Source organism: Parasteatoda tepidariorum, chromosome 5 (genome assembly GCF_043381705.1).
Source record: "Parasteatoda tepidariorum isolate YZ-2023 chromosome 5, CAS_Ptep_4.0, whole genome shotgun sequence".
In the NCBI taxonomy this organism is placed as follows: Eukaryota; Metazoa; Arthropoda; class Arachnida; order Araneae; family Theridiidae; genus Parasteatoda; species Parasteatoda tepidariorum.
The window spans coordinates 59,034,079-59,059,255 of NC_092208.1; the positions used below are offsets into that span (position 1 = coordinate 59,034,079).

General features: G+C 29.1%; 2 protein-coding genes across 2 annotated transcripts in view; both read left to right on the forward strand.

Moving 5' to 3' along the window:
* The window catches only part of LOC139425657 (uncharacterized protein DDB_G0290685-like), a 17,266-nt gene extending 16,434 nt beyond the window's left edge, over positions 1–832 (forward strand). Inside the window, exon 6 of the mRNA XM_071181060.1 lies at positions 558–832. Coding sequence (XP_071037161.1) covers positions 558–832 — 275 coding nt within the window. The remainder of the gene's footprint in view (positions 1–557) is intronic.
* Positions 833–10,370: 9,538 nt separating this feature from the next.
* LOC139425658 (serine-aspartate repeat-containing protein F-like) lies at positions 10,371–24,813 on the forward strand. Its single transcript, XM_071181061.1, has 5 exons — positions 10,371–10,401; positions 10,887–11,009; positions 16,368–16,551; positions 18,526–18,752; positions 24,506–24,813. The coding sequence occupies exons 1-5, from the start codon at positions 10,371–10,373 to the stop codon at positions 24,811–24,813; spliced, it is 873 nt and encodes a 290-aa protein (XP_071037162.1).
* The last annotated feature ends 364 nt before the right edge of the window (positions 24,814–25,177 follow it).

Consider the following 25,177-nt stretch of genomic DNA (forward strand, 5'->3'; position numbering starts at 1 on the left):
TCACCCCCTCGAACCTTTAAGAATGATTCATAGAACGTGAATATCCGATCATTACATCAAAAGTTATTCAAAGTGGTCAAAAACTTTTTTCTCACACTGTACAATACCATAAACTTGTAAACGCTAAGATGTTAAGAAAAGTTAATGGATTTAAATAAAAGTATGGACTTTTCCAAAACGTGTAAAATAATAAAAATTAAAATTCAAGAAAAAATTGTAAATTTACGAAACAGGCAGAATCCCGAATGAAAATATGAAACAAATTAGTCTATTTTTTGCACGGAATATTCCACTAAAGCGTAATTCATATGTCATTAGTCGTTATATATTCTATACACTCTCGAAATTATAATTTGCAGTTAAATTTTTATCCTTATAAATGTTAATTTTCCCAAGTATTTTAGCCAAACTGAATGATGTAAACTCGTGAATGCATGAGGGAAAATAATAATATGGTGAAAGACTATTTATTTTTCCATGATATTGGCTGTACATTGGAACATAAGCAGTACGAAGTTCTTTTAAAGTTCTTTAAAACCATACATTGCTTTTGTGAGTTTGGGTCTTTAATGATGATGGCCGTGGTGATGGCCGTGATGATGATGATGTCCGTGATGATGGTGATGGCCATGATGATGGTGGTGTCCATGGTGATGATGGTGTCCATGATGGTGATGATGTCCATGATGATGATGATGGTGATGTCCGTGGTGATGATGGTGACCATGATGATGATGATGACCATGGTGATGATGATGGCCGTGATGGTGGCCATGGTGGTGATGATGCCGAGCATCTACTCCAACGGTGGATTCCGCATTGCTTTTTATAGCTAACAATACGATGCACACAGCAACAAGCAAAACAATAGAAAGCCTCTAAAAATAAAAATAAAAGCTTTAGTTTCTACCATTTGCTCAAAAAGAAAAGAACTCTTAATGTATGAAATAATGACTTAGTTCTTTTTTTTAACATTTAAACTAAGAATATTTTTGCAACTTACTTAAAAACATGTTAGAAAATCTCTGCGTTTGAGAATTAAATTGCATTTCAAATTAATTTTTTATGATTGTCCTTAACATTAAACTGATATAATTTTAGCACTTCAATAACAATTTTATCCAATAGAACTATTTGTTTGACACTAAATATATCTGAATGGTGAAATGTCTATCTCAACTATTGTACCATGATCTAATTTTTCAGTTGTTTGAAATTCTTAGAATCTAGTTAAGATTTTGAAACAATTTAAAAATATCTTTTAAGGTATTTTTATAATGAAAAATGCGTGTTATTATTAAGCACACTATTTCTTATTCCTACGATATTTATATTTTTGGCACTATGATACATATTTTTACTTTCAGCAAGACACTTAAAATAACTATTTTAAAAGAACAATCTGGTAATTAGTAAGTAATTAAATTATAAATACAGAAATTATCTGATATTGAATAACTAACTTAAGAATAATAATTTTAAACATTTAAATACGCTATTACTAAGGCAAAACGAATATTTAAGGCTTTAATTTTACTGTTAATTCACTATATACAATTGTTTTAAATACTATATCAGGATTGAAATTTAAATAAGGTTTTCAATTAAATTCAAATTAATAATATTTTACCATCTTTTCTAGAATTTCGTTGAAGTAGATGCCAAAGTAACTTCTTGTAATCCAAGAATAATTTTAGGACAGATTGATTATTTACAATTGTTTCCTTCTGCTTTTATAGTAATACAGATTTATAACAATGCTATTGAATTCAATTTACTTAAAAAAAGGTAGTGTTTTTTATATACTCTATTAATACTATTTAACGCAATGGTCACGGATGACAGCAAGTTCAAGATTGGCCAACTGATAGATTAGATAATAAAGAAGAGTAACTCTTTCACTATCTATTTCTTGACTTGTTACAGAAAATTCGGTGAACCGTAATACTTTGTTACTTTCCAATACGGAAACTATTTGTGAAATAAACTTTTTAAAAAGTTGATTACGAAATTAGTATTTGCATACATCATCTAAAATATTTGCAATTTCAGTAAATATTACATAATATATATTTTTCATTTATTGTAAATAAAATCCTTAAGTGGCATCATTAAATACACAAAGCATGCCAAAGAAAACTTTTTTTTAGCACCTAAAAAAGATATTTTAAAATTACTGCATTAGAAAAGAGATGTTAAATCGTAGAAAAAAAAGCAATTTAATCCATTTTGGAATATTAAATCGAATTGATACAGTCGGTTTTAAAAATCAGTACTATTTGTAAGAGAAGTATCAATTATTGCTTATATATCTTACTTATAACTTACACGTATTCTTAAGCTTTCTTTTCGGGGGAAGTAATTGTATTCCACTTTTTAGCATTATAGATGAAGGAAAAAATAACCGAAATATATTTGACACTTCTTGAATATCGATAGTTTTTGTTACTATTAATTAAAGATTGCTTCTGCAAATTTATTTTTTTTTCAGGGTGCATACATATGAAAATAACATTAAAAAATAGTTTTACAATGCAATACGACAACAGCTAGACTAAACTTTTGAATCTCGTGTACTTTTCTTTTTCATTTTTTCAATTTTTTTCTTAAGCATGTTTATTAACGATGCAATCTTTATGGTGTAATTATTGGTCACATAGGTCAATGATGTACTCAAGAATTGTTATTCTTATTTCTATCCGAACATCAATAAAAATAAGTTATTTATATCGAAAAACTTGTAAATTATGAAAAATTTGTTTAAATTACTAACGAGGAACAAAATAATAATTTTCTGAAAAAAGGTGCTCATTACCTGAAGAAGAAAAAAATTTCAGATGCGGACTGGTTTGAGCTCGTGACAAAGTTCTCATACGCTTTTTTTACTACTTTCTATCAGACTAAGCAAATATTAAAAATTACGTTTGGTTTAGTTATTAAGTATGAAAAAATGTAAAATGCTTGAGTGCAACAAATTAAAAATTGAGTGCAAAAAATTAAAAATTGAGTGTAAAAAATTAAAAAGTATTGCATCTCTTGATTCATACAAAAGAAATTTTAATAATAGATTTTCTTTGGCCTTTCTTCTCACAAATTTTGACTTTATGAGTAAACTTTTAACTTTATCTGACATCAACATTATCTGACATCAACTTTATCTGACATTATCAGTCTACAAGCTTGAGCAAGCTTACAAAGTGAGCCTTAACTCATCGTTTTTACACACTTAATTTAAGTATGCCCTAACAGCAAAATTACTCATTGAGCCAATATTCACCAATCTTGGCTCAACAAGGTTTTAAAGATCCATTTTTTTTTTGCCAATATTAGAACTATATAGAAATGTTCAATTCACTCGATATTTCATAACCACTATTCCGCCGATGTTAACCCAATATAAACTTGTCAAATTCAACCAATATTTTATTGCCCTTATTTACTGAATGTCGGCCCTATACAGATTTGTTAAGTTCACCCGATATTTTATAGCAATTTTTCAGCCTAGGTCAGTTCGATATTAAAGAGTCAGATTGAATCGATGTTTTATATCCGTTATTTAGCCAATATAAGCTCTACATAAAATTGTCCGATTGTCCCGATATTCTATAGTCGTTTCTCAGCCAATACAGACCAAAGATTAAATTGTACGATTCACCCGATATTTTAAGGCCGTTATGTAGTCAAAGTGGGCCCTATATAGAATTGTTTGATTCAACCGATATTTTAAAGCTGTTATTCAGCCAATATAGATTCTATTTAAAATTGTCAAATTGACCCGATATTTAATAGCCGTTCCTCAACTAATATAGGTCATATATAGAAATGTTCAATACACCCGATATTTTATGGCCACTATTCAGCCAATGCTCACTCTATATAGAAATTGCCAAATTCATCGGATATTTTATTGCCCTTATTTAGCCAATATCGGCTCTGTACAGATTTGTTCAGTTCACCCGATATTTATTGCCGTTATTCAGCCCACCTTGGTTCGATATAGAAGTGTCCAACTCAACCGATGTTTTATAGCCGTTAATCAGCCAACATAAACCCTACTTAAAATTGTCCGATGAACCCAATGTCTAATAGCCGTTACTCAACCAATATAGATAATATATAGAATTGTACGATTCACCCGATATTTTAAAGACGTTATTTATTTGTGGCCACCACTTTATATTATTCCTTAAAAGAATGTTTCTTTATACGAAAATTTTAATATGTGATTGTAATCTGTATCAGGTAAACTTAATATGATACGAACTTCAAAATTTAAATTTATTTGAAACCACCACTACAGATTATTCTTTAAAAGAATGTATTGGTATCAGATGAACTTTAATATGAGATTGCTAACCGTTAAAGTCATATCCTAAAAAATTTAATTCCTTTTATTTACATACTTTTTCGAGAAAATTCTCGTAGGTGGATTTAAGAGAACTGCTATCTTCCCATCTTGAATTTTAGGTAAAATTTTTAATTTTCGTTCTCCCGATTTTTTTTTCCTTAAAAAAAAACTTTTGATGATCGTGCATTATGCATTTTAGATGGTTCTAAAACCTTTAAAAAATTGGAAAACAAAGTCCTCGCTTAATATAAACCACTGAAAATAGTTTTTGATAATTTTTAGAAGTTAGATGGATTTTTTTTTGAATATGAAACACATGAAAGGATTTGGTTATTTATTTTTAATAAGTAGTTTACATTTTTCTGCGTCTGGATTTTAAAAATTTACTTTTATTATTATATTACCGAAAACCGGTTTAAATGATGTCGAAACTTCTTTCAACATAAATTACAGTAACACAATGTTATTTATTAAAAGCCTAAAATCATCTAAGTATATTGCTAAACTATCTTTCAAAAAATGCTAATTTCTGTATCGTGTTTGTATATATTTTTTTTTTCTTCATGCAAAAAATTATTCAAATTTCTGAAGTAAAAACGTTAGCTCTATTTTCTCATTTTAATAAAGTGGTGGTCTTGTTAGATTTCTTGTCAGCTTTTTCTGATAATTATTTTAACCTCTATTTAAATCATTTTCCTTTCAACAAATTTTTCAACAATGTGAGATTTAATTTGAATTGCTATTTTACTAACGAAAATAAGGAAATTTTATGTGAAAAACTGGCTGATCTGTTTGGGTTTTTTTTTCAATTTTATTAAACACTTATCATATCAAATATTTTTATTTATCAAATTTATTAACACATTTCCTTTCTTTAATGGTGATGTCCATGGTGATGGTGGCCATGGTGATGGTGGCCATGATGGTGATGATGCCCATGATGATGATGATGCCCATGATGATGATGATGTCCGTGGTGATGATGATGTCCATGATGATGATGATGGTGGTGTCCATGATGGTGATGGTGTCCATGGTGATGATGATGACCATGATGATGGTGGTGACCGTGGTGATGATGATGCCCATGGTGATGACCGTGGTGATGATGATGTCTGGCATCTACACTAGCAGAAGATTCCCCGTTACAGTGGGTTGCAAGCAGCGAAATGCTTACCATAGCAAATACGATAATGGAAAGCCTCTGAAAACGAAAATATGTGTCATTAATCTAAAGAATTTCAATTTCAAATTTACATAGGATTTCCAGAAAATTTAATATTAATCAATTTGTTTTTGAGCTTAGTCTTAAAAACATTTAGCTCGCATCAGTATAATGTTTTTAATAGCTTACATTTTTGATTGTCAGAACAAATACGCTCAAATAAATTTACTAACTTGAATATGCAATATTTTTATCAACTTCTTTGAATACGTGGACAAATTTTTAGTAATCACAGATAGTGATATAAAGCTCTTTAACTCAAAATTTTGATTCGAAAATTTACCTATATTTATAAAAATTCATAAATTAATTAAAATTTTCGAAACTTTTGACATTGTAAAAAAATTAAAATTTTAGCTATTAGCGAAGTTTAAAGATGCACTCCATGAATTTTTGTAGGAAATAATTTTATGATATGATTTTAAATAATTTTATGTAATTTTCAGCTTGTTTTAATTATAAAGTAAACATTTTTCACTGCTCTATTTTCAATCTATAATTGGACAAATCCAATTATCTGTATTATTCAAGGTATTTATAACAAGCACGTTGTTCAATGAAAGCATTTATTTAGATTTTATTTCACAAAATACAAATAAAAATTAAAATTTAAAGCAAAAATTCTACTAAACTCGAAATTAGTTAAACTTTATATCATTTAATATTAAAATTAGTTCAGAAATATTATGAACTCAGTTATTAATAATCTTAAAATGTGAAGGATTCGCTTAGGAATAATTAAAGTAATATTTATTGAAGCATAATTATCAGTAGTTATTTTTTTCTCTAAATAAAACCATTTTTACAAAATCAAGTAATAGAATATATTTGAAGTATAATTTAATTACTAATTCAGTATCTTCTTTTTAAATTTATTTAGCCAAAATATATTCTTAAGAAATTACTATCAATGACTTACCATATTCTGTATAAATGGAAACGTAGTCGTCAAATAAGTCGTAATGATGTAAAATCACAATCAGCTTGTGAACAATTTAACGAAACTGACTTCTCATGTATGGAAAATTTTTAACGAGCTTTATATAGAAATAAGACGTCTTACAACAAAATACTATTTAGAGCAATGTTATAAAAAAAATTCTAAAAAAAATCACTTTCCTCTTGGTTTCGCTTTGCTCTTTGACCATAAATTAAATCAAATTCAAGATTGACCAATTCAAAATTAGATAATAGAGGAATGATATTCCTTAACTTGCACTTGTTCTTCAATCTAGAATCTCTCAAGCGTGTTAACTTTTGTTAGCAAATCTATTCTAAGAGAACATTGTGTCATTAAAAGAATAATTACATAATTTCAATAATTGTTTTTAAAAAGAAATCAGCGAGAACTCCTTAAAAAAATTCTATTCTTGCATAAAATCTTGTAGCATTTTACGCCAGATGATTATATATATTTTCTTTAGATATTGTGTTTAACTTTTTAAAAGTTAATAATAAAATTTAAAAATCTTCATTCCACCAAAATTTTAAAATCGTTAGGCACCATCGTTCACTTCTAAAAAATTAAGTTTTAAAAGCTTTTTTCACTCCATGAAATATGTCTTTACAACATCGATAAAATATTTTTATTTACCAATTAAAAAAATTCTGTTAATAATGAAATCACTCATATTTACCATATAAATTTCATCGCATCAAATGTAACAGAGAAAGAACAAACAAGCACACATTTAATAAGTGATGCAGAATTTAATTAAATATGTATTTTAATAATTGAATCAAGTTATTTCTAATTAAATAGTTATTAAAAAAATGTGAAAACACTCTGTTATTTTGTAAATTTTATAAAATTTTTAAGAAAAAAAATTTTTGGAACAAAATGATTAAAATCTAATTTTGTTAATAAGACGGAGAAGATTTGGCAACTAAACTGCTATTAAGCCAAAATTTTACCCAACGGGCGGGGGGGTCGCTATTATTCCCTGTATTTTTGAAAGTGAAAATAATTGCAGAATGGTCAGAATATGCATAAGTTTGGAGAAAGTTTTTTCCTCTTAAGGTACTGGAACAAAATCATAATTTTGGAAAAAATTTTAGAAATTCAGTTTATTATAAATTTAGAATCCCTGTACTTGTAATTTTTTAAAAATATTTAACTTTTGCTTGTACTCTAATTATTTATAAAGTTATATCAGTTTTGTGGAAGACGATAACAGTGGATAGACTAATGACTTTTAAGTCCTTAAATGCGTTTATCTTAAAATTTGATTTGTTTCACATTTTACAACATCTTAAACACGATTTTGTTTAAAATAATTACCTACAACTCTTTATGATTGTTTATGATTATAACACACATGTTTTGAACGACAGGTTAAGCGAAAAATTTAAAAATTCATTTTTTATGCTAGTTTTTTCACGAAGAATAGTACATTGAGTCCTAACTCAGTAGAACTTTTGCTTTTAAAATAATGGTTCAAAGCATAGTTGACAGCCTTCTAAATAAAATCATCAAAGAAATTTTTGTTTTGGGAAATAGAAATTTTTCTACTGCGCTTAGCGAATATGCAAAAATACTTATTTTTTTACCTAAAAATGGCCATTTATAAATAAATAACAATAATAATTTTTTTTGCTAATTTTATAGGTTTTTACACATAATAAAACAAATAAACTAGTTATTAAAAATTTTATATTATTAACTTACAAAAACTAGTCGAATACCTTAAGGTCTTTAGATTAAAATTACGCCCTTTAAATGGTTTAGGAAATATTTGGTATTAACTTGAAATGAAGTGTTCATTCAAACAATTTGAGTCGTTCAACACCATATTCGGCGATTTAATACATCCCTGTCTTTTTAGTGTACTTGTGCATTGCTGGGGTGCACAACGCTCGTAAGGAGTGAAAAAATCTTTTTTTTTTTTTGTATATGTCTCAAATAGCGATATTTTAATCAAGTCCTTGAAAAACATGGAAATATTGAAGCATTTAAATCATTACCTCAAGAAAGCTAGATAGGAATTTTGCATTATTTTTATCAAGGACGCGTTTTTGTATTTTGTATTGCTAGTTGTCAGATTTTAAATTTTTATGTAATAATTTCAGTTTCTTTTTTTTTCAAAGTTTATTGAAATCAGTTTAAAAAACAGTTGTAAAATTTTGTATGCTATCTGCGTAGTCTGTTCAAATATTTCAATGATGGATAAATAAAAATTATGAAACTGAATAAAAAAGTATATGAAAAAAAGCTTAGATAATAATAAAAGACCCTTACTAAATATGAATTAACTCAATAAAAATGGTAAGTTTTTTATTAAATATTATTGTTAAGTTAGGTTAATAACTAATTAAGCAGCAACAAATGTGAAAACTTTGTAAGATATTTATTAAATGTCTTACAAGGAATATTACAGCCTGTAAATTTACAATAAAAATTTGTTTAAGAACCACGTTTTTAGTACAGCTTTTAACAGTTTGATTCAAAATTTTGATGAATCGTGAGGATTGTTTTTCTTTCCAAATTATTTTCTACATTGAAATTAGTTCTGAAGTTTTTCCACAGATGTTTACATTTGCTTTAAGTTATTTACAAACATTTTTTTTTCTAAATTATTTCTTTCGATTGAAAATAAGTCTTGCGAGTGAAAATAAGTCTTGTGTTGCAAAAAAAAAATTCTGTGCATTGAATGAGATGTTTTTCTAAAAATATCATAAAAAGCAATCAAATTAGTTGTCAATATACTTAATTTATGCATTACCAAGAGCTTTAGTCAGTCAATGTTCCTTTTATAAATAATTAAATAAATAAATTGTTAAAGTTTCATATTGTTTGAATTGACTTCTCTCTATGACCTTCATTAACATGATTTTGTATAGAGAAAACCAAATTACAAAAATTAAAAGTGACCACATTTTATAAAGACAGGATAGAACAAATTTGTCTCCTCAAACATTTATTCATTTTTTACACAAATTAATCAAAACTTAATTATTCTTTAAAAAACTAAGAAGAATATCAATCTGCTTTAATTAAAATATAAACTAAACTAAGGCAAATTTCTGAAAGACTAGCGAAATAAATTCTGTTAATAATTCTGTACTGTATGGTAATAGTATCTCTGGCAAAATAAAGCATAATTCTGGTTAATAAAACCAAAATATACGGTATTTCAAACCTTTTTAGTAATGTTTCCGTTCATACGGGAATAATTTTCTGGAAGTTCTGGTTCTCAAAATTATCGTTGTTATCACCCCACATTTCGTACAAAATTGAAAAGTAAATTTAACCAAGCAAATGGTTTTTATGCCATGCTGTTAGGCATCATGACAAAAATATCAAATTTCACCACATTTTTCAAATTTTATCTATTTTATAAAGCCATATTTAATTGTTAATTTTCCCAAAATCATTACCAAAGAGTTTCGGAAAACATTAACCTATCTACCTACAAACAACTATATTCTGATACTTTTGATTAAACTTTTTTCTCAGTATACACTTCGATTTTTATAATAGAGTTAAATTTTCTTCTGTTAAAAATCAATTTTTTTTATATCTAAATTGCTTATATCTTAGAGTTTGAAATTATATATTTGGACTTCATTTCTTAATTAACATCTTTTAGCTAAAAACTATTTTGTCTTAAAGAAGTCGAAATATCGAAAGATTTACTTTTAAAGTCTACCTCCTATTATCGCCTAATTTTGCAATTTTAATGTTACGATTTCAGGTTTTATTTTTCTTTAATTTATTGAAATTACTTTGAGAATCAGTTAAAGAATTTCATACACTAGTTTTGAATTTTTTTTCCAATTATTTTCTTGTTGGAACTTATGGGTTTGGAGACTGCACCACATTTACCAAGTAAGATCGAAAGTGCTAAATACGTACAAATTTCTTGAAGAAAAAGTTTCCAGATGATCATTTTTATGCCTTTTGACACGTTTAATAGGTGTTTTGAAATAACTGCTGCATGCCCAATTAGAATGAAATACAAAACACATTAAGTACGAAGAAGAAAATTTATTTGGATTATATTGTTCAAAATCAAATAATATAAATACAAAACAATTTATCAAATAATATTATTCATACTTAGTTACATAGTGGTGAGTTGGAAATGATGTTTGTTTATATATATGATTACCAAATAAATGATAATTACGTGCTTCAAAAAAACTGACATGCTCAATAAATGCAGTCCATATTTCTGAAAAACACAATAAATGAGCTTCAACAGAAATGAATCTTTCGAAAGTTGATAAGGTAACAAATTTTGCTATTAGTAAAATTGTACGAAATAGTATGCGTATCTCTTGAGCTTTTCTTGCATAATTTTCCTAAAAAAGAGCCACAACTTCTTAATGATGGTGATGACCATGGTGGTGATGTTCGTGATGATGATGATCATGATGATGATGGTGACCATGATGGTGATGATGTCCGTGATGGTTGTGGTTTCCATGATGATGGTGAGGATGATGGTGGTGACGTGCATCTACTCCTGGCTTGTCTTTTGCATTGCTCATAGTTACAAATAGCACAAGACATACCAGAACAAAAATGACGATGGAGGATCTCTAATAAANCCTGTCCTATATAATACGGTGACCATGATGGTGATGCTACTCCTGGCTTGTCTTTTGCATTGCTCATAGTTACAAATAGCACAAGACATACCAGAACAAAAATGACGATGGAGGATCTCTAATAAAAATTAATACATTTTCAAAACTACTTTTTCTGCTGCAAAAAAGAATTATAAATCGAAATTCTGTATTTCTCAGATCAGGGGAATACATGTTAATACTTTTTGTCATTCAAACCTAGCTTGAAAGCTCTCTTGTAACATATGTATAATTTATGTTACATTTTTACAGATATACAGATTTATATATATTTATTAAAAGAAACATATTTCAACTTTTTCGAAGCATATTTCGATTTTTTTGAACATAAAAGTGTGTGATCATATTTAATTCAAAATTAATACTTTAAAGTGAAGATAAAGCAAAATTTTAGATATAAAACCTCTTGCGCAAAATTAGATATATCAATGCACTTTAAATTTTATCATTTTTTATTAGGGAGGGAGAGGTAATATAAATACAATAGATTCAGGTAGAGTACAATAGATCCTGGTGTAACACAATCCTGATAGAGTAAAAAGGTACTATATCAACACATAAATTGCTAAGCGTCTATCTTTCCCTGCTCGCTATTGCTCGTCCACCTCAGGATCAGCTTTTGCAGCTTCTTTAAAATCGTTGCTCAGACCTGGTTTGTTTAGATTGTTAACTAGATATTAAAAATAATAGTTAGGCATTCTTGTTTAAGAAAAATGCTCGTGAAATCTACTAAAACTGGTTGCCATTTAGATAACAGTTAAAATCTTAAAACAAACATCAGTATTTTTTTAATATAAAAGCATACTGAATTTCACTTAGAAATTTTATTTTAAAATTATAAATTATAAATTTTGATATCAAAAAATCATAAATTTTAATTATGAATAACATCTTGATGATATTTACCGATTGCAGTTAACACATGGTAAGCATGAGAAATGAAAAATTTATCGCTAGATCTTAAACTAATGAAAGTGAGTCCGCAATTGATTAATATGTTAAATAGAAACTAAGTTCGACGGTAACCGTATGTATACAAGCTTGCTCCTTACCTAAATTTAATGTAATAGAACATCTAAACTTTATAGATATTAGCATTGCTAACCTAATAAAAAAAACTAATTGTTTGCGTTGCATTACATATTAAATTTCGACATTAAGGAACGTGTTCTAGTTGCCTTGGCAACATAAATATTCTTTGTATGAAACTTCACAGCAATAGCGCTTTCATCCCACCCTTTGTGCTATAAGTTCCTCCTCAGCACTAAAATTTAAATAAAGCATGAATTCTCTTAAAATTACTTTAAAATTTAAATTAAATGCCTTTAAAATTTAAAATATATTCCTCTAAAATTTAAAATCGATTATTTTAAAATTTGGAGTAAATTTATTTAAAATTTAACTTTGAAAAAAAAACTAATTGCAATCAACAACAATACTCACTAATGCAGCACTAGTGCTCAATGAATATACCTGGAAGACGAGCTATCTCGTTCGTTGCAATGACAGAATTAAGTTTTCTTATTGCATGAATGAAATGAAAACGTGAATTTTTTAGTTACCTCGAGACCTGATCATTGAATTTTATTCGTTAGGAAATTACGGTGTTACTCACTACTTTTTTTGATGCAATTATTGCTAATAGGAAGAAAAACAATTAACAATTATTAAATTAAAGTCATAATTTATTTTAATTTTTTTTGTCTAGCTTTTAATAGTTGGAGACTAAGTTATGCATGCAAAAGTAAACAGAAAACTAATCTTAAGAAGAAGAAAAAAATTCTTACACTATTTCGCAAACAGAAACCTTTTTAAATTATAACCTAACAGTAACTTATTTGAAATAACCTTAAAAAAATGGTTTAGTTAAATTACATAAATTTGCTTTAATGTAAGCTTACGAACATGACATTTAACTTCAGTAAAAATAGTAAATAACCTTTAAATGAGAGGATCAGTACCCAAATTAACACTTTGTAAAACAAATAGTCCAAGAGATTCAAATCTACCTAATCAACTCACTTAGATGATTTAGATAAATAACTGGAATCAATGATCTGAATCAGAAAATGCAACAAATCGTATCAATGATTCGAGTCACGTGACTCTTCGGAATAATAATTTCCGAACAGGCGGATTCCGTTCGTGATCAATTACTTCGAATCAGTATCAAAACTATTAAGTGAATCGACAAATAAAGTTAGTGATTGTTGTTGTTGACGTATGCCTGTTAAGGCTGAGGGGCGCGAATGTTCTTGTTTCCCTGTGGCGCCATCTATGGCCAAGAATTCGACTTCTACCACGCCCATACGTCATGCCCGTTTATAGGGCGGACCAATTCATACATCCATTCCTTCATCCACAGATCGTAATTTTGACCTGAATCAGAGAACGATCATTNAGCACTAGTGCTCAATGAATATACCTGGAAGACGAGCTATCTCGTTCGTTGCAATGACAGAGTTAAGTTTTACTGTTGCATGAATGAAATGAAAGGTTTTAAATTAAACGTGAATTTTTTAGCTACCTCGTGACCTGATCATTGAATTTTATTCGTTAGGAAATTGCGGTGTTGCTCACTACTTTTTTTAATGCAATTATTGCTAATAAGAAGAAAAGAAATCAGCAATTATTAAAATTAAAGATATAATTAAATTTTTTTTGTCTAGCTTTTAATAGTTAGCGACTAAGTAATGCATGCAAAAGTAAACAGAAAACTAATCTTAAGAAGAAGAAAAAAATTCTTACACTATTTCGCGAACAGAAACCTTTTTAAATTATAACCTAACAGTAACTTATTTAAAATAACCTTAAAAAAATGGTTTAGTTAAATTACATAAATTTGCTGTAATGTAAGCTTACGAACATGACATTTAACTTTAGTAAAAATAATAAATAACCTTTAAATGAGAAGATCAGTACCTAAATTAACACTTTGTGAAACAAATAGTCCAAGAGATTCAAATCTACCTAACAAACTCACTTAGATGATTTAGATAAATAACTGGAATCAATGATCTGTATCAGAAAATGCAATACATCGTATCAATGATTCGAGTCACGTGACTCTTCGGAATAATAATTTCCGAACAGACGGATTCCGTTCGTGATCAATTAGTTCGAATCAGTATCAAAACTGTTAAGTGAATCGACAAATAAAGTTAGTGATTGTTGTTATTGACGTATGCCTGTTAAGGCTGAGGGGTGCGAATGTTCTTGTTTCTCAGTGGCGCCATCTATGGCCAAGAATTCGACTTCTGCCACACCCATACGTCACGCCCGTTTATAGGGCGGACCCATTCATACATCCATTCCTTCATCCACAGATCGTAATTTTGACCTGAATCAGAGAATGATCAATCTCCAGTTCAGTACCCCCAGAGGCATTGATTTGTCATGAGAACATGGAAACATAGCGATACTAATTGTTATTTGGTTAATTGCTCAACGGTCAATTACTCAACTCTAATGCATAGTTTAATAGAAAACCATAGAGCAAAATATTTTCCCCCTGTGTTACTCACATATTTTTAAAATTTAAATTTGGTTATTGGGATCGCTCATTTTTGGTAATTTGGTTTTTATTAAACAAATAAAATTTTATTGTTTCCTTTTCAATCAACAAAACAAATAATGAAGACTTGTTATGCAGCCTCGCAAACTCTTGAATGAATATTACAGATGAAATTCTAAATAACATTTTTACCAAATCGATTAAGTATAAATATCATTAGCTTTCCAGGAAAATATTCTTTCAAAAAAAGAAAAGATGCCCTTACAATTTTTTTTAAATGTATTTTATTCGGAGGTAAAACTTCCTATCTGTAGAATTCAAATTTTACAAGATTATTTGACTATCTTATTTCTGATATCTTTGAACAATATATCCTGTCCTATATAATACTTTGTTTGTCTCTTGTCGTCCCCATTTATTTCAAAACAGGATTGCAAAAATCCAACATTGTTTCATTCTAATAATCAAACCTTAAACAAAAATTGAATACCAGATTACATAATATAAAAGACAGATTCAATATAGCTCTATTTTTTAGAGGCATGGTCATTCAAGGGGAAAAAAAATTTCCGGAGCTATCTTAATCGAAATGTTTTTTTTTAAATAATAAAAAACTTTAAATAAACTGTTACTTTTATTCGACACACTGTTAAAAAAGTGTCTTATACGATATGTTAAAAAGGAGTTTCATATATATTTAAAAAAATGTCTCATATATAAACATATATTGTAGATCATATGACATTTTGGCATATGACGTGTTTTCGGTAACATTTGTGAGCAGAACAGCAATAATGATTAGATGTGTGAAAAATATAAAAAATTCTTTGAAAACTCTTTTGAAGAAATATATAAAAAATTCTGTAAATCAACAACAAAAAATATTTTATTTATCGCTTTTAAATAATTTTATTTTGGCCAGATGTGTAATGTCATATTTTTCGTTGCCCCTTTCTCCCCCTTGCTATAAATTGTCACAATTTCACGAACCCCTTCCTTCGTTCAGAAAGTGGTATTATTTGTTGACCTCCCCTTATAGTGTTATCGTGAGTAGACCTTACCATCCTTTTTTGAATAACTAAATCGATCAAAGTTCAACTGGTGCTCTGTTTTAGGTAACAGTACAATTTTCAATAGTTTCCAGACTGGTAAAAACAAAATTTATCACCATATCGCTCATAGAATTCATAGATAATAATAATTCCCATCACTTTCTACCAGTTGAAGATCTATGGTTATATTTTTATCTTTGTACTTGGCTACAGTATAAGTTCTAAGGATTTTCTAATCGCAATAAGTAAAATTTAATAGTCACATTATCACCACATAGAAATCAACGTCAATAGAAATTTGCACATTTCAAATGGGATTCCATGTCTGATGGTAATAAACGTTTCAGTGGATCATCAACCGCTACACATAGAATTTATCGCCGCAAGAATATATCAATTCCGATCACTATCCGACTAGCTAGAAGATGTTGTAACAACACCTGTATACCCTTAATGCTAATGCAAATTTCAAGCATTTTCTGACCACTGCAAGTAGAAATTGTCTTCATGCTATAAGTCTATGATGATTTATGATCAATCGATACTTAAATTATTTTCCCTTTAATCGATATTTAAGCTACTTCTTTAGATAGATTTACATTTTGCATGGAAGTTGTTTGCATGGACATCCTCCAGTGTCTCTTACATCCTCAGAGCTCTTCTCCATTGCTGAAGCCAAAAATCAATCAGCATGGCTCACTCCACCCAGTCACAATTGGTACAAGGGTACCATACCGGGTAGCTGTTTGACAGCTGACAACGACCGTCAGTCTCAAACCGCCATCACACGTCTCCGCTGTGGACACCTGAAATCACTGAGGTACTCTGGAGGAGAAAAGTGCTTTGCCCTCTGTACCAAGTGCTCTTCGGCCCAGGCATCCCCTGAACATCTACTGGACTGCCTCTGTCTTTTAAAACAAGACCTAATTGAAAGACCCTTGCTTGTTTTAGACTTTTTGAAGGTGAACAATCTCATGGACCTTGTCTAGCTAGGCTAGAAAAGGGGATTTGAAAGAAGAAGAAGAACATTTTGCATTCTACGAAATATGCTTGCGTTAACCACTAAGTGACAATGCTTACCTCAATGCTAAAAATTCAGCAATAAATGCTAGAACTCACTGATGAAAGAAAATACTAAGTTTAAAGATTTCCTGATTACTTCAATCTGGATTTCATAGCAAAATAAAAATTATCGTCTTTCAAAATTTCACCTTTTTGTAGAATAGCGTGCTCAAATTTAACTTGGAGCTCTGTGCCATGAATTGAAATTTCGATAATTTTTTGGAAAAAACAAAATAATAATCCCAAAATTTGCAAACGCCATAAACAAAATTCCTCCTACTACAAGTTACAAAAACTGCTCCATTCCTTTTTCGCTTTTGGTCTGAGAAAGATGGATTTTATTTTTACCTACTTTAACCATTTGAAAATTGTAGTTTCGAATATGTTTAATTCATTTTAGTATTAAATTAAAATAATCTTGTTCATAGGAATTCGGTTGACCTTTCTAGAAATTCTACAAAAATACTCTACATATTTTTCGTCTTATTTTAAAATAGTATACGTTAAATCAAACCTTTAAAAAATAAATATTTGTAATATAACAGTATAGCTTAAAATAATAGTATATGTTCAGTCACGCACCTCTCGTCGTTGCTAAAATGCGACAAAAATTTATGCATTCTATGACTTCAAATAAGTATATAAGTTAATTGTTGTTAGTTTAGTGTCAATATTTATTTTTCAATGCCCTCCCGATTGACACTAGCCATTCAGGTATCAATAGAACAGATCTGTTACCCTCTGTTTCACGGGCACCAAATTAGGTTGGACAACATTGCTCCTATAATGAGGACAAATAGAATACGTAGAAATCTTGAATGTAGAAGATAGAAATCTTGATAGATTATTTTAAAATTTTATGTCTTTTTGTCGTTTAATGTTAAAAATACATGAAAGACAAGCATCATAAATAAGTAAGTTTTTCAAAAATATATTTATATATTTATATTTAAAAACTCTACGCAAAATTTTTATTATTTTACCTGTATTTAGCATATTAATAGTTTGTAGTTATTAAATACAGCGTGGAACACCGGTGATTTCTTCTGAGTTAAAGGTAAAATCTACCAACACGGCTCACTTCCAATTTTCAAATCAGTACTTATTTACAATTATTTAGTTCTAAGTACTTATTCACAATTTACACTTGTACTTATTTGTAATTAAACATCTAAAATAATTATAAAAATTATCTTAATTAAATAACAAAATAAAATTAAACTGTTTTAAGTCTGCTTTGTTTGTTGAAAAATACATAAAAAGGAAAACACAATGAGCGTATGAAACGTTTTTGTAATATTTGCTACCTCAGAAAGTACATTTTAAGTAGAAAGGTAAAAAAAATTAAATAAAAAGATTGTTTTTTTAAGCACTATTGAATTAAGTTCTATAATTGTTTGAGATTTGTAATAATAGCTACAATAATACGGTGACTTGTGTAATAGTAAAAACCTCTTATTGTCAGAAAAAAATATTCTAACCAAATTAAAATATTCTTTTCACATTCTGAAAATTTAGACAAAATTTCTTGTTTTAAACGTAATGCCAATGGGACGATTATGTTTATTTCTTAGACAAAATTTTCGTAACTCTTTTTTTTAATGCATTTTAGATTATTATGGGGTACCATGATACGAAAATCTGAAAGTCAATGAGCACATCTCTTAAACGGTAAAAAAAAGTATTTTATTTCTGTGTAATACGATGTTTAAATTTTATAGCGAAACTAAAGTTCTTTCTTTAATGATGGTGGTGCCCATGGTGATGATGTCCGTGGTGATGATGGTGGCCATGGTGATGCCCATGATGATGGTGGTGGCCGTGATGATGATGATGCCCATGATGATGGTGGTGGTGATGCCCGTGGTGGTGGTGATGATGGTGTCCATGGTGATGATGATGTCCATGATGATGATGGTGACCATGATGGTGATGATGTCCATGGTGATGGTGTCCATGGTGATGATGACGTGCGTCTACTCCAGATTTGTCTTCCGCATTGCTCATAGTTGCAAAAAGCACGAGACATACCATAACAAAAATAAGGCTGGACAATTTCTAATAAGAAAAAATCGTTTTAAAACTATCTTTATTCTTTGTAAATTACAAATATTCACAGAACAAATTTTTATTAATAAATACTTTCTCTATTAAAAATATCTGCTTTCTTGCTAGCAGATATATAGTTTAGATATGGATCACGTTTCATAACAAGATAAATATAATTTCAAAAAATTTTATCTTGTTTGCACAAGTTTAAGTTTGAACGTCTTATCACTTTTACGAAGGGAAAACAGTTTTATTTCCTAATATAATTTCAAAAATATCTATATATCACATTGAAAAATTCCAGAGGATAACTATAAAATAACAATTCGGACCTAAACGTTCTTAGGGTTAAGAATTGGGGATGTAGAAATGACTGGAAAAAACTTTTGGAGAAAGCCAGGGCCCACCCAGGGCTGTCAAACTGCTGAGAAGGAAGAAATTTTAGATTCGATATCATCATTTTGAGGATTTTAAATGCCATCACTCTTTCATAATATGTAAGGTACACAGAATTCCAGCACTTTTTAAGATTTGATTTCCGATATTTTCTTTCTATAAATATGTAAATAAGTTTTTATTGAGTTGAAGTATATTCGACAATCGCGCTTGTATATGACGGTAAACTTATAAAGCTAAGATTATTCTCAGAAATTGGAAAATAATATCAAAAAAATTTCGTTTTCTTTTCCCCAATTGGGCTCTATTTTTACTACAACAAAATAAAAATAAAAATTGAGGTATAGTTAGCTTCAATTGTATATTATTAACCAAGAAAGTATGATCATAAAAATTTTATATCTAACAATAGATTGAGATTAAGCAATACATCATCATAATGATCATTTATTAAAAATACTCAATTATTTAGAATAATTTAAACAAGATCAACAAAACCATTTTAGTCCCTTCTAACTGGACCATTGCAAATATTAAAATTAAGAAAAAATATTATACACTTGTAATTAAACTAGATTTTCAATAAAAACTTAAACAAATGCACTTATCGGTTGTAGACTGATATTAGACAAAAATAAAATATTCTTCTGGAGCAAAAGATTTTTATAGCTTTTCTTAATCTTGGGCAAAATAGTCTTGCAATATTATTACTAATAAAACAGTTCACATAAGTATAAAATCAAAACATATAAAAACATGTAATAATTTCGCTGGAACTTCTCATTTTGTACTAGGGAAAATACCCACCCACTTTCTTTCAATGCAAGGTTGCAACGATAAAAAAAATAATAAAAATAAAAAAATAAAAGTCTTGAAACATTGCTCTGCAGACTTCATTTAATTTATGTAAAACAACTTGCATGTTAGTTTCTTCTTTAATTCGATGAAAAAAATAGCAAGGAATTTGTAGAAGTAAATAATGAGCCTAAAATCCCATCATTAAATAATTAAGTGGAGTTTCAAGCATAGTACCTTAAAATTTATTAACAAATTATTTTTCTAAAATAAAGCAAATTCTTACCATTTTGCTGTAGTTGTTTTTATTGATGTAGACAAGAAACTTAGGCTTCTGACGGAATGCTCTATTTTGGATTTTTCCTTCTTGATTTATTCAACGACATTTTCTGATCTTTTATATAAAGAAGATTACCTAATGAGGTCATGTATTTCTAGAAAAAATATATCGCAAAAAATCTATTTTAGTATTATGTTATTCAATAATCAAAACATTGACCAAAACCAAACCCAAATTACTCAACGTAGGAGAAGAATTCATAATAGATTGCAATACCCTTACTAGAAACAATACGCATTCAAGCGTATTATTGTTAAGAGAAAAAAATCGTTCTTTCAAAATATTTTAGATAATGAACAATGTTACTTAAATAAATGAATAATTATTTTGTAAGCTAGTTATAAAAGAGTTATAAGTGCAAATGACAGATTAGGATAAACTGTTTAGATACTATGTTAACATAGGAAATGTTTTTACTTCTGATTTAGATCAATTATTTTGATTTACAAAGTATAATTCAAAATGAAGTATCAATATTAAAATCTCTTGTCTTAACAAATAATAAAATTACTTGCCTCAAAAAAATACATATATAAATAATTAAAAATAAAAAAACGATTTGAATTTTTATATAAAACATTAAAATTCTTTTTAAAAACAAAATATGATGAAGAATTTACCTTTACTTCATAATTTTAATTTAAAGTGAAATTATTAGCTAAAATCAATAAAACAAATTATGAGTTGTCAAAATTAATTGTAATGTATGGAGAAGTTTAAAATTTTGTCCTTGGGAATAATAAAAACAAAAGATAGATTTTTGTTTTCCTCATTTTTAAAAAATAATGCACATGCATTATGTAAAATAATTATTTAATTTGACACCGGGGGGCTATTCCACTTTTCTTGCAATCGCTTACCAACTGCTTTAGGAACTGCTTCTGTATTTTCAAATTGATTTGTTACTTATTTTCTAATTTTTCATTCAATACGCAATATCTTATTCCTTAATATTTTTTTTTTATTAAAGATTGTTTTTTTTTGTTTTGTTTTTTTAAGTAAGGGGGGTTTCGTTGTATAAACTAATGGGTGACGTGTGCGTCGCAACGAGTGCTCGTATTGTGTCCCGGTGGGAACAACTGTGCTCAGTTGCAGCAGTGTAGGTAAACTGTACGGTCAGTACTGTGTCTTTAAAATGTTCAAATTTAACAAATTACCCGCCACCCACGAGATACGGTAAGTGGTGCGTTTTTAGTCGGCAAAAAACCTGTTTGCTACATACATTCACTGGCAGATTTGTGAAGTTACGACTTGGGAAGTAGCAATATTCCCTGCCATGCTGACAGGGAATTTTACTACACTATGACAATGACATTTTCCGCAACTCAGATCCCAGCTTTATTGGACTCTTTTGGTCGGAAAGTTTTGGACCACCCCTTCCCACAGTTCAGGCCTTGTGCTGAGCAATTTCCTGATATTTCAATCATTTTGGTGGCAATCACTACAACAATGACAAATATATGAAAATGGCCGTGACCTCTTGGTTAACGGAGCAGGCCGCAAGTTTATATGAAGAGGGTATTCTAAATCTAGTCGTAAGGTATGATAAGTGTTTAAACAAACTTGGCAACAATTCTGAAAAAAGGAAAAGTATGTAGAATCTGAAAACAAATTTGTTTCTGAAAAATTTTCTTTAATTTGGTGCTTATTTTCAAACGGCCCATACTAAAAAAAAAACCCTCGTATTTGATTTCAAATATATTGGAAGACCTCATATCTCCGCTCACAATCATACACCACTAGCCGGAGAAGCTTGATCAGCTTATTTCTACTTCCTCTGCCATTCATACATTTTCACCTTGGTCTTTTTTCACTAGCTTTTGAGCTTAATACTTTGGATAGTTTAGAATATATCTCACCTCTTACTGAGCACCTCTTTCTGCCTATCGTTCTCCATCCCCTGAAACTGCTTCCAGAACTCTTAGCCCATGAAACCACATAGCACCACATTGCGTTGAAAATACCATCCATAGTACTTGAATAAGCTTAACGTGAAATTTTGTTTAAGATGTACTCGGATTTCATTACCTTTGGAAAATTGTGTAGTATTGTTTCATTCTGATTTGTTGTATTTTCCCTCTGGCAGATAAGAAAATTAGTAATTGACAATTATTTATTAATGAGAGATGATATTTAACAGGATCAGGATTTTTTATTTTTAAATATGAGTAGAATGTTTTTTTCAGCCGTATCAGTGAGATAATTTATTATATCATTAATGGAGATAATTTCATAGGGATGCAAGGAAACGTTTTCTTCCAAAATAATTTCCCTATCTTTAGTTCAATGTGGGTGGTTATTTCTCCCTCACTCTCAAAAGTTATTCTGAAAAATTCATATTACTTATTCACTTATTTCCTCAGGGAGACGCTGAAACAATAGGAGACAAAACTTTTACATACAGCATTTTTTGAACAAAATGAACTCACGCTTTTTCGTAAACTTTTTAAATTTCATCTAATCTAATTACTTGTCTCTTTATAATTTCCACAGCAATTAGTTGTTTTTATTTTAAGAATAAAGAATTTAAAAATGATTTAATTTTCTCCCGATTAAGAGGAACTCAGGCCCTGAGCAGAATACTGATTTAAGGGCTCCAACATTTTCGTTGACTGTAAAATTTGTATTATTTTTATTTTAATAAAAATTCCTAAATTCTACACTTGAGTAGAAAGCATGGATTTTACTGCACACACCAAGAATCTCAATGCTGCACCAGTCATATTATAAATTTATCAGGCAAATCCCCAACGATAGCGAATCTGGTGCGTTGCGTCTTCTACACACATGAAGTCTAAAATACAGACCGTAAAGTACCTAAATCCGTACTTTGCATGGTATAAATGCACCTGAAATTTCTAATGGAAATAACTATACCTTTTTTTAACGGATTCGAATTTCTAGCCCCCAAAATATAGGGGATAAACGCAATCTGGAAAATATGGTCTCCATAGTTTGATCAGAAGAGCAGTCCAAGTTTGGATCCCTTAGTGTTTTTTCGTATTACACTACATATCGAAAACTTCTTAAGCGGATAGAAAAATTTTTGCACACAATTACAAAATTAGTTTAAGCAAAGATAATTCCATGCAAAAAAGTCTATTCTAGTAAATATTTATTTCTTTTTATTATTTTATTTAATAATAGCTGAAAAAAATTTGAATTGTAAGGTATGCAACAGTTTTCATCATTTTAAAGAACGAAATTTTAAATTGCAAAATACAAAATTTGAGCGAAATCGCTGAAATAGTTTCAGAGAAATTTAATTTAAAATATACGACTTCTTTAAAATTCGATTTCTCAGAAACTATTTGACCAATTTTACTCAAACTCTGGATTTTGCCATGTTAAATTAAATATTTTAAATTGATGTAAAAAATGTTTACAAAGTTTTTTTTTACTACTATTAAATAAAGTAATAAAATATAATAAATACCAAAATTTATTTTTTGCATGGAATTATCTTTGGATAAACGAATTTTACGTTTCTATGGAAAAATATTTTATTTCGCTTAAAAAATTCTCGACAAATGGCGAAATGCGCAAAAAGTAAAATTAACATCAAGCGGTCCAAACTTTGGATCGTTCTCCTCTCCAAACTATACAGCCCCCCAGATTGCGGTTAAAACCTTTATTTTGGGTGTCAAAAATCCGAATCCATCGAAAAAAAAGATATGTTTCTGCAGAGAAAGTACGTTCTTGTGTCTGATTTCGAAACTTAAAATATCGTCTACCCTAACTTATTGGCATATTTAAGGTAACCCATCCGAACCATTAAAATTGAATACTCTAACGTGAAGATCTGATCTTTAGCTCAAATTATTCAGGTTGGCCCATTTTTTCTCAAATTGTTAATATAATAACTGTATTGTATGGTTTTTGAGTAACTGAATTCAGAACTTATGGGAACTACTTTTAACGTGATCAAATTTTCTGTGACCATTCGAGTTGACGTTAAAAAGTTTGAAGTTATTAACTACCTGGGCTTAACGCGATGATAATAATAATTAAGATTTATATTATAATATTTGACACAAAAAGACGGTATGTTATGGTCATTAATACAACTTGGAAACAGTAAAAAATAAGTATTTTAATTTTTGGTATGTTTAAGTCTAAAATTATGCCACAGCTTTTTTTAATGATGATGATGCCCATGGTGATGATGACCGTGATGATGGTGACCATGATGATGGTGGCCATGATGGTGATGATGACCATGATGGTGATGATGACCATGATGGTGATGATGACCATGATGATGATGATGCCCATGGTGATGGTGGTGGTGATGTCCGTGGTGATGATGGTGTCCATGGTGATGATGATGTCCATGATGATGATGGTGACCATGATGGTGATGATGTCCGTGGTGATGGTGTCCATGATGATGATGATGATGGCGTTCCTCTACTCCAGTTTTATCTTCCGCATTGCTGATACTTGCAAATAGCACGAGACATGCCACAACAAAAATGACGATGGAGAATTTCTAAGAAAATTAATTATTTTTGAAATTAATTTTATATTGTTGAACACTGAAATTGTAAATATTTCAAATTTTAGAAAACCAAAGTATCTTTTTACCGAACCAATGTACGTTTTTTACAGAATCAAAGTAAGTTTTTACAGAATCAAAGTATATAAATCTTTCGTGAAAGACGTGTGGGAAACTACCTATAACTATAGCATTTAAAACTTAACAAAAAAGCAGCAATTAACAAAAAAGCAGCAATTTAATTAATTAATTCTGTTTGTCCATAATGATAAAACTTGTTCTATCTTTAGCGTCATCGTTAACGCC

Excerpts from the sequence above, each read along its gene's own strand:
- LOC139425658 (XM_071181061.1), top strand. The coding sequence starts at position 10,371 with ATGGGTTTGGAGACTGCACCACATTTACCAA. Across the intron at positions 10,402-10,886 it reads GACTGCACCACATTTACCAA|AGCCACAACTTCTTAATGAT; the intron begins GTAAGATCGAAA and ends TTCCTAAAAAAG. Across the intron at positions 11,010-16,367 it reads TTGTGGTTTCCATGATGATG|TGTCTCTTACATCCTCAGAG; the intron begins GTGAGGATGATG and ends GACATCCTCCAG.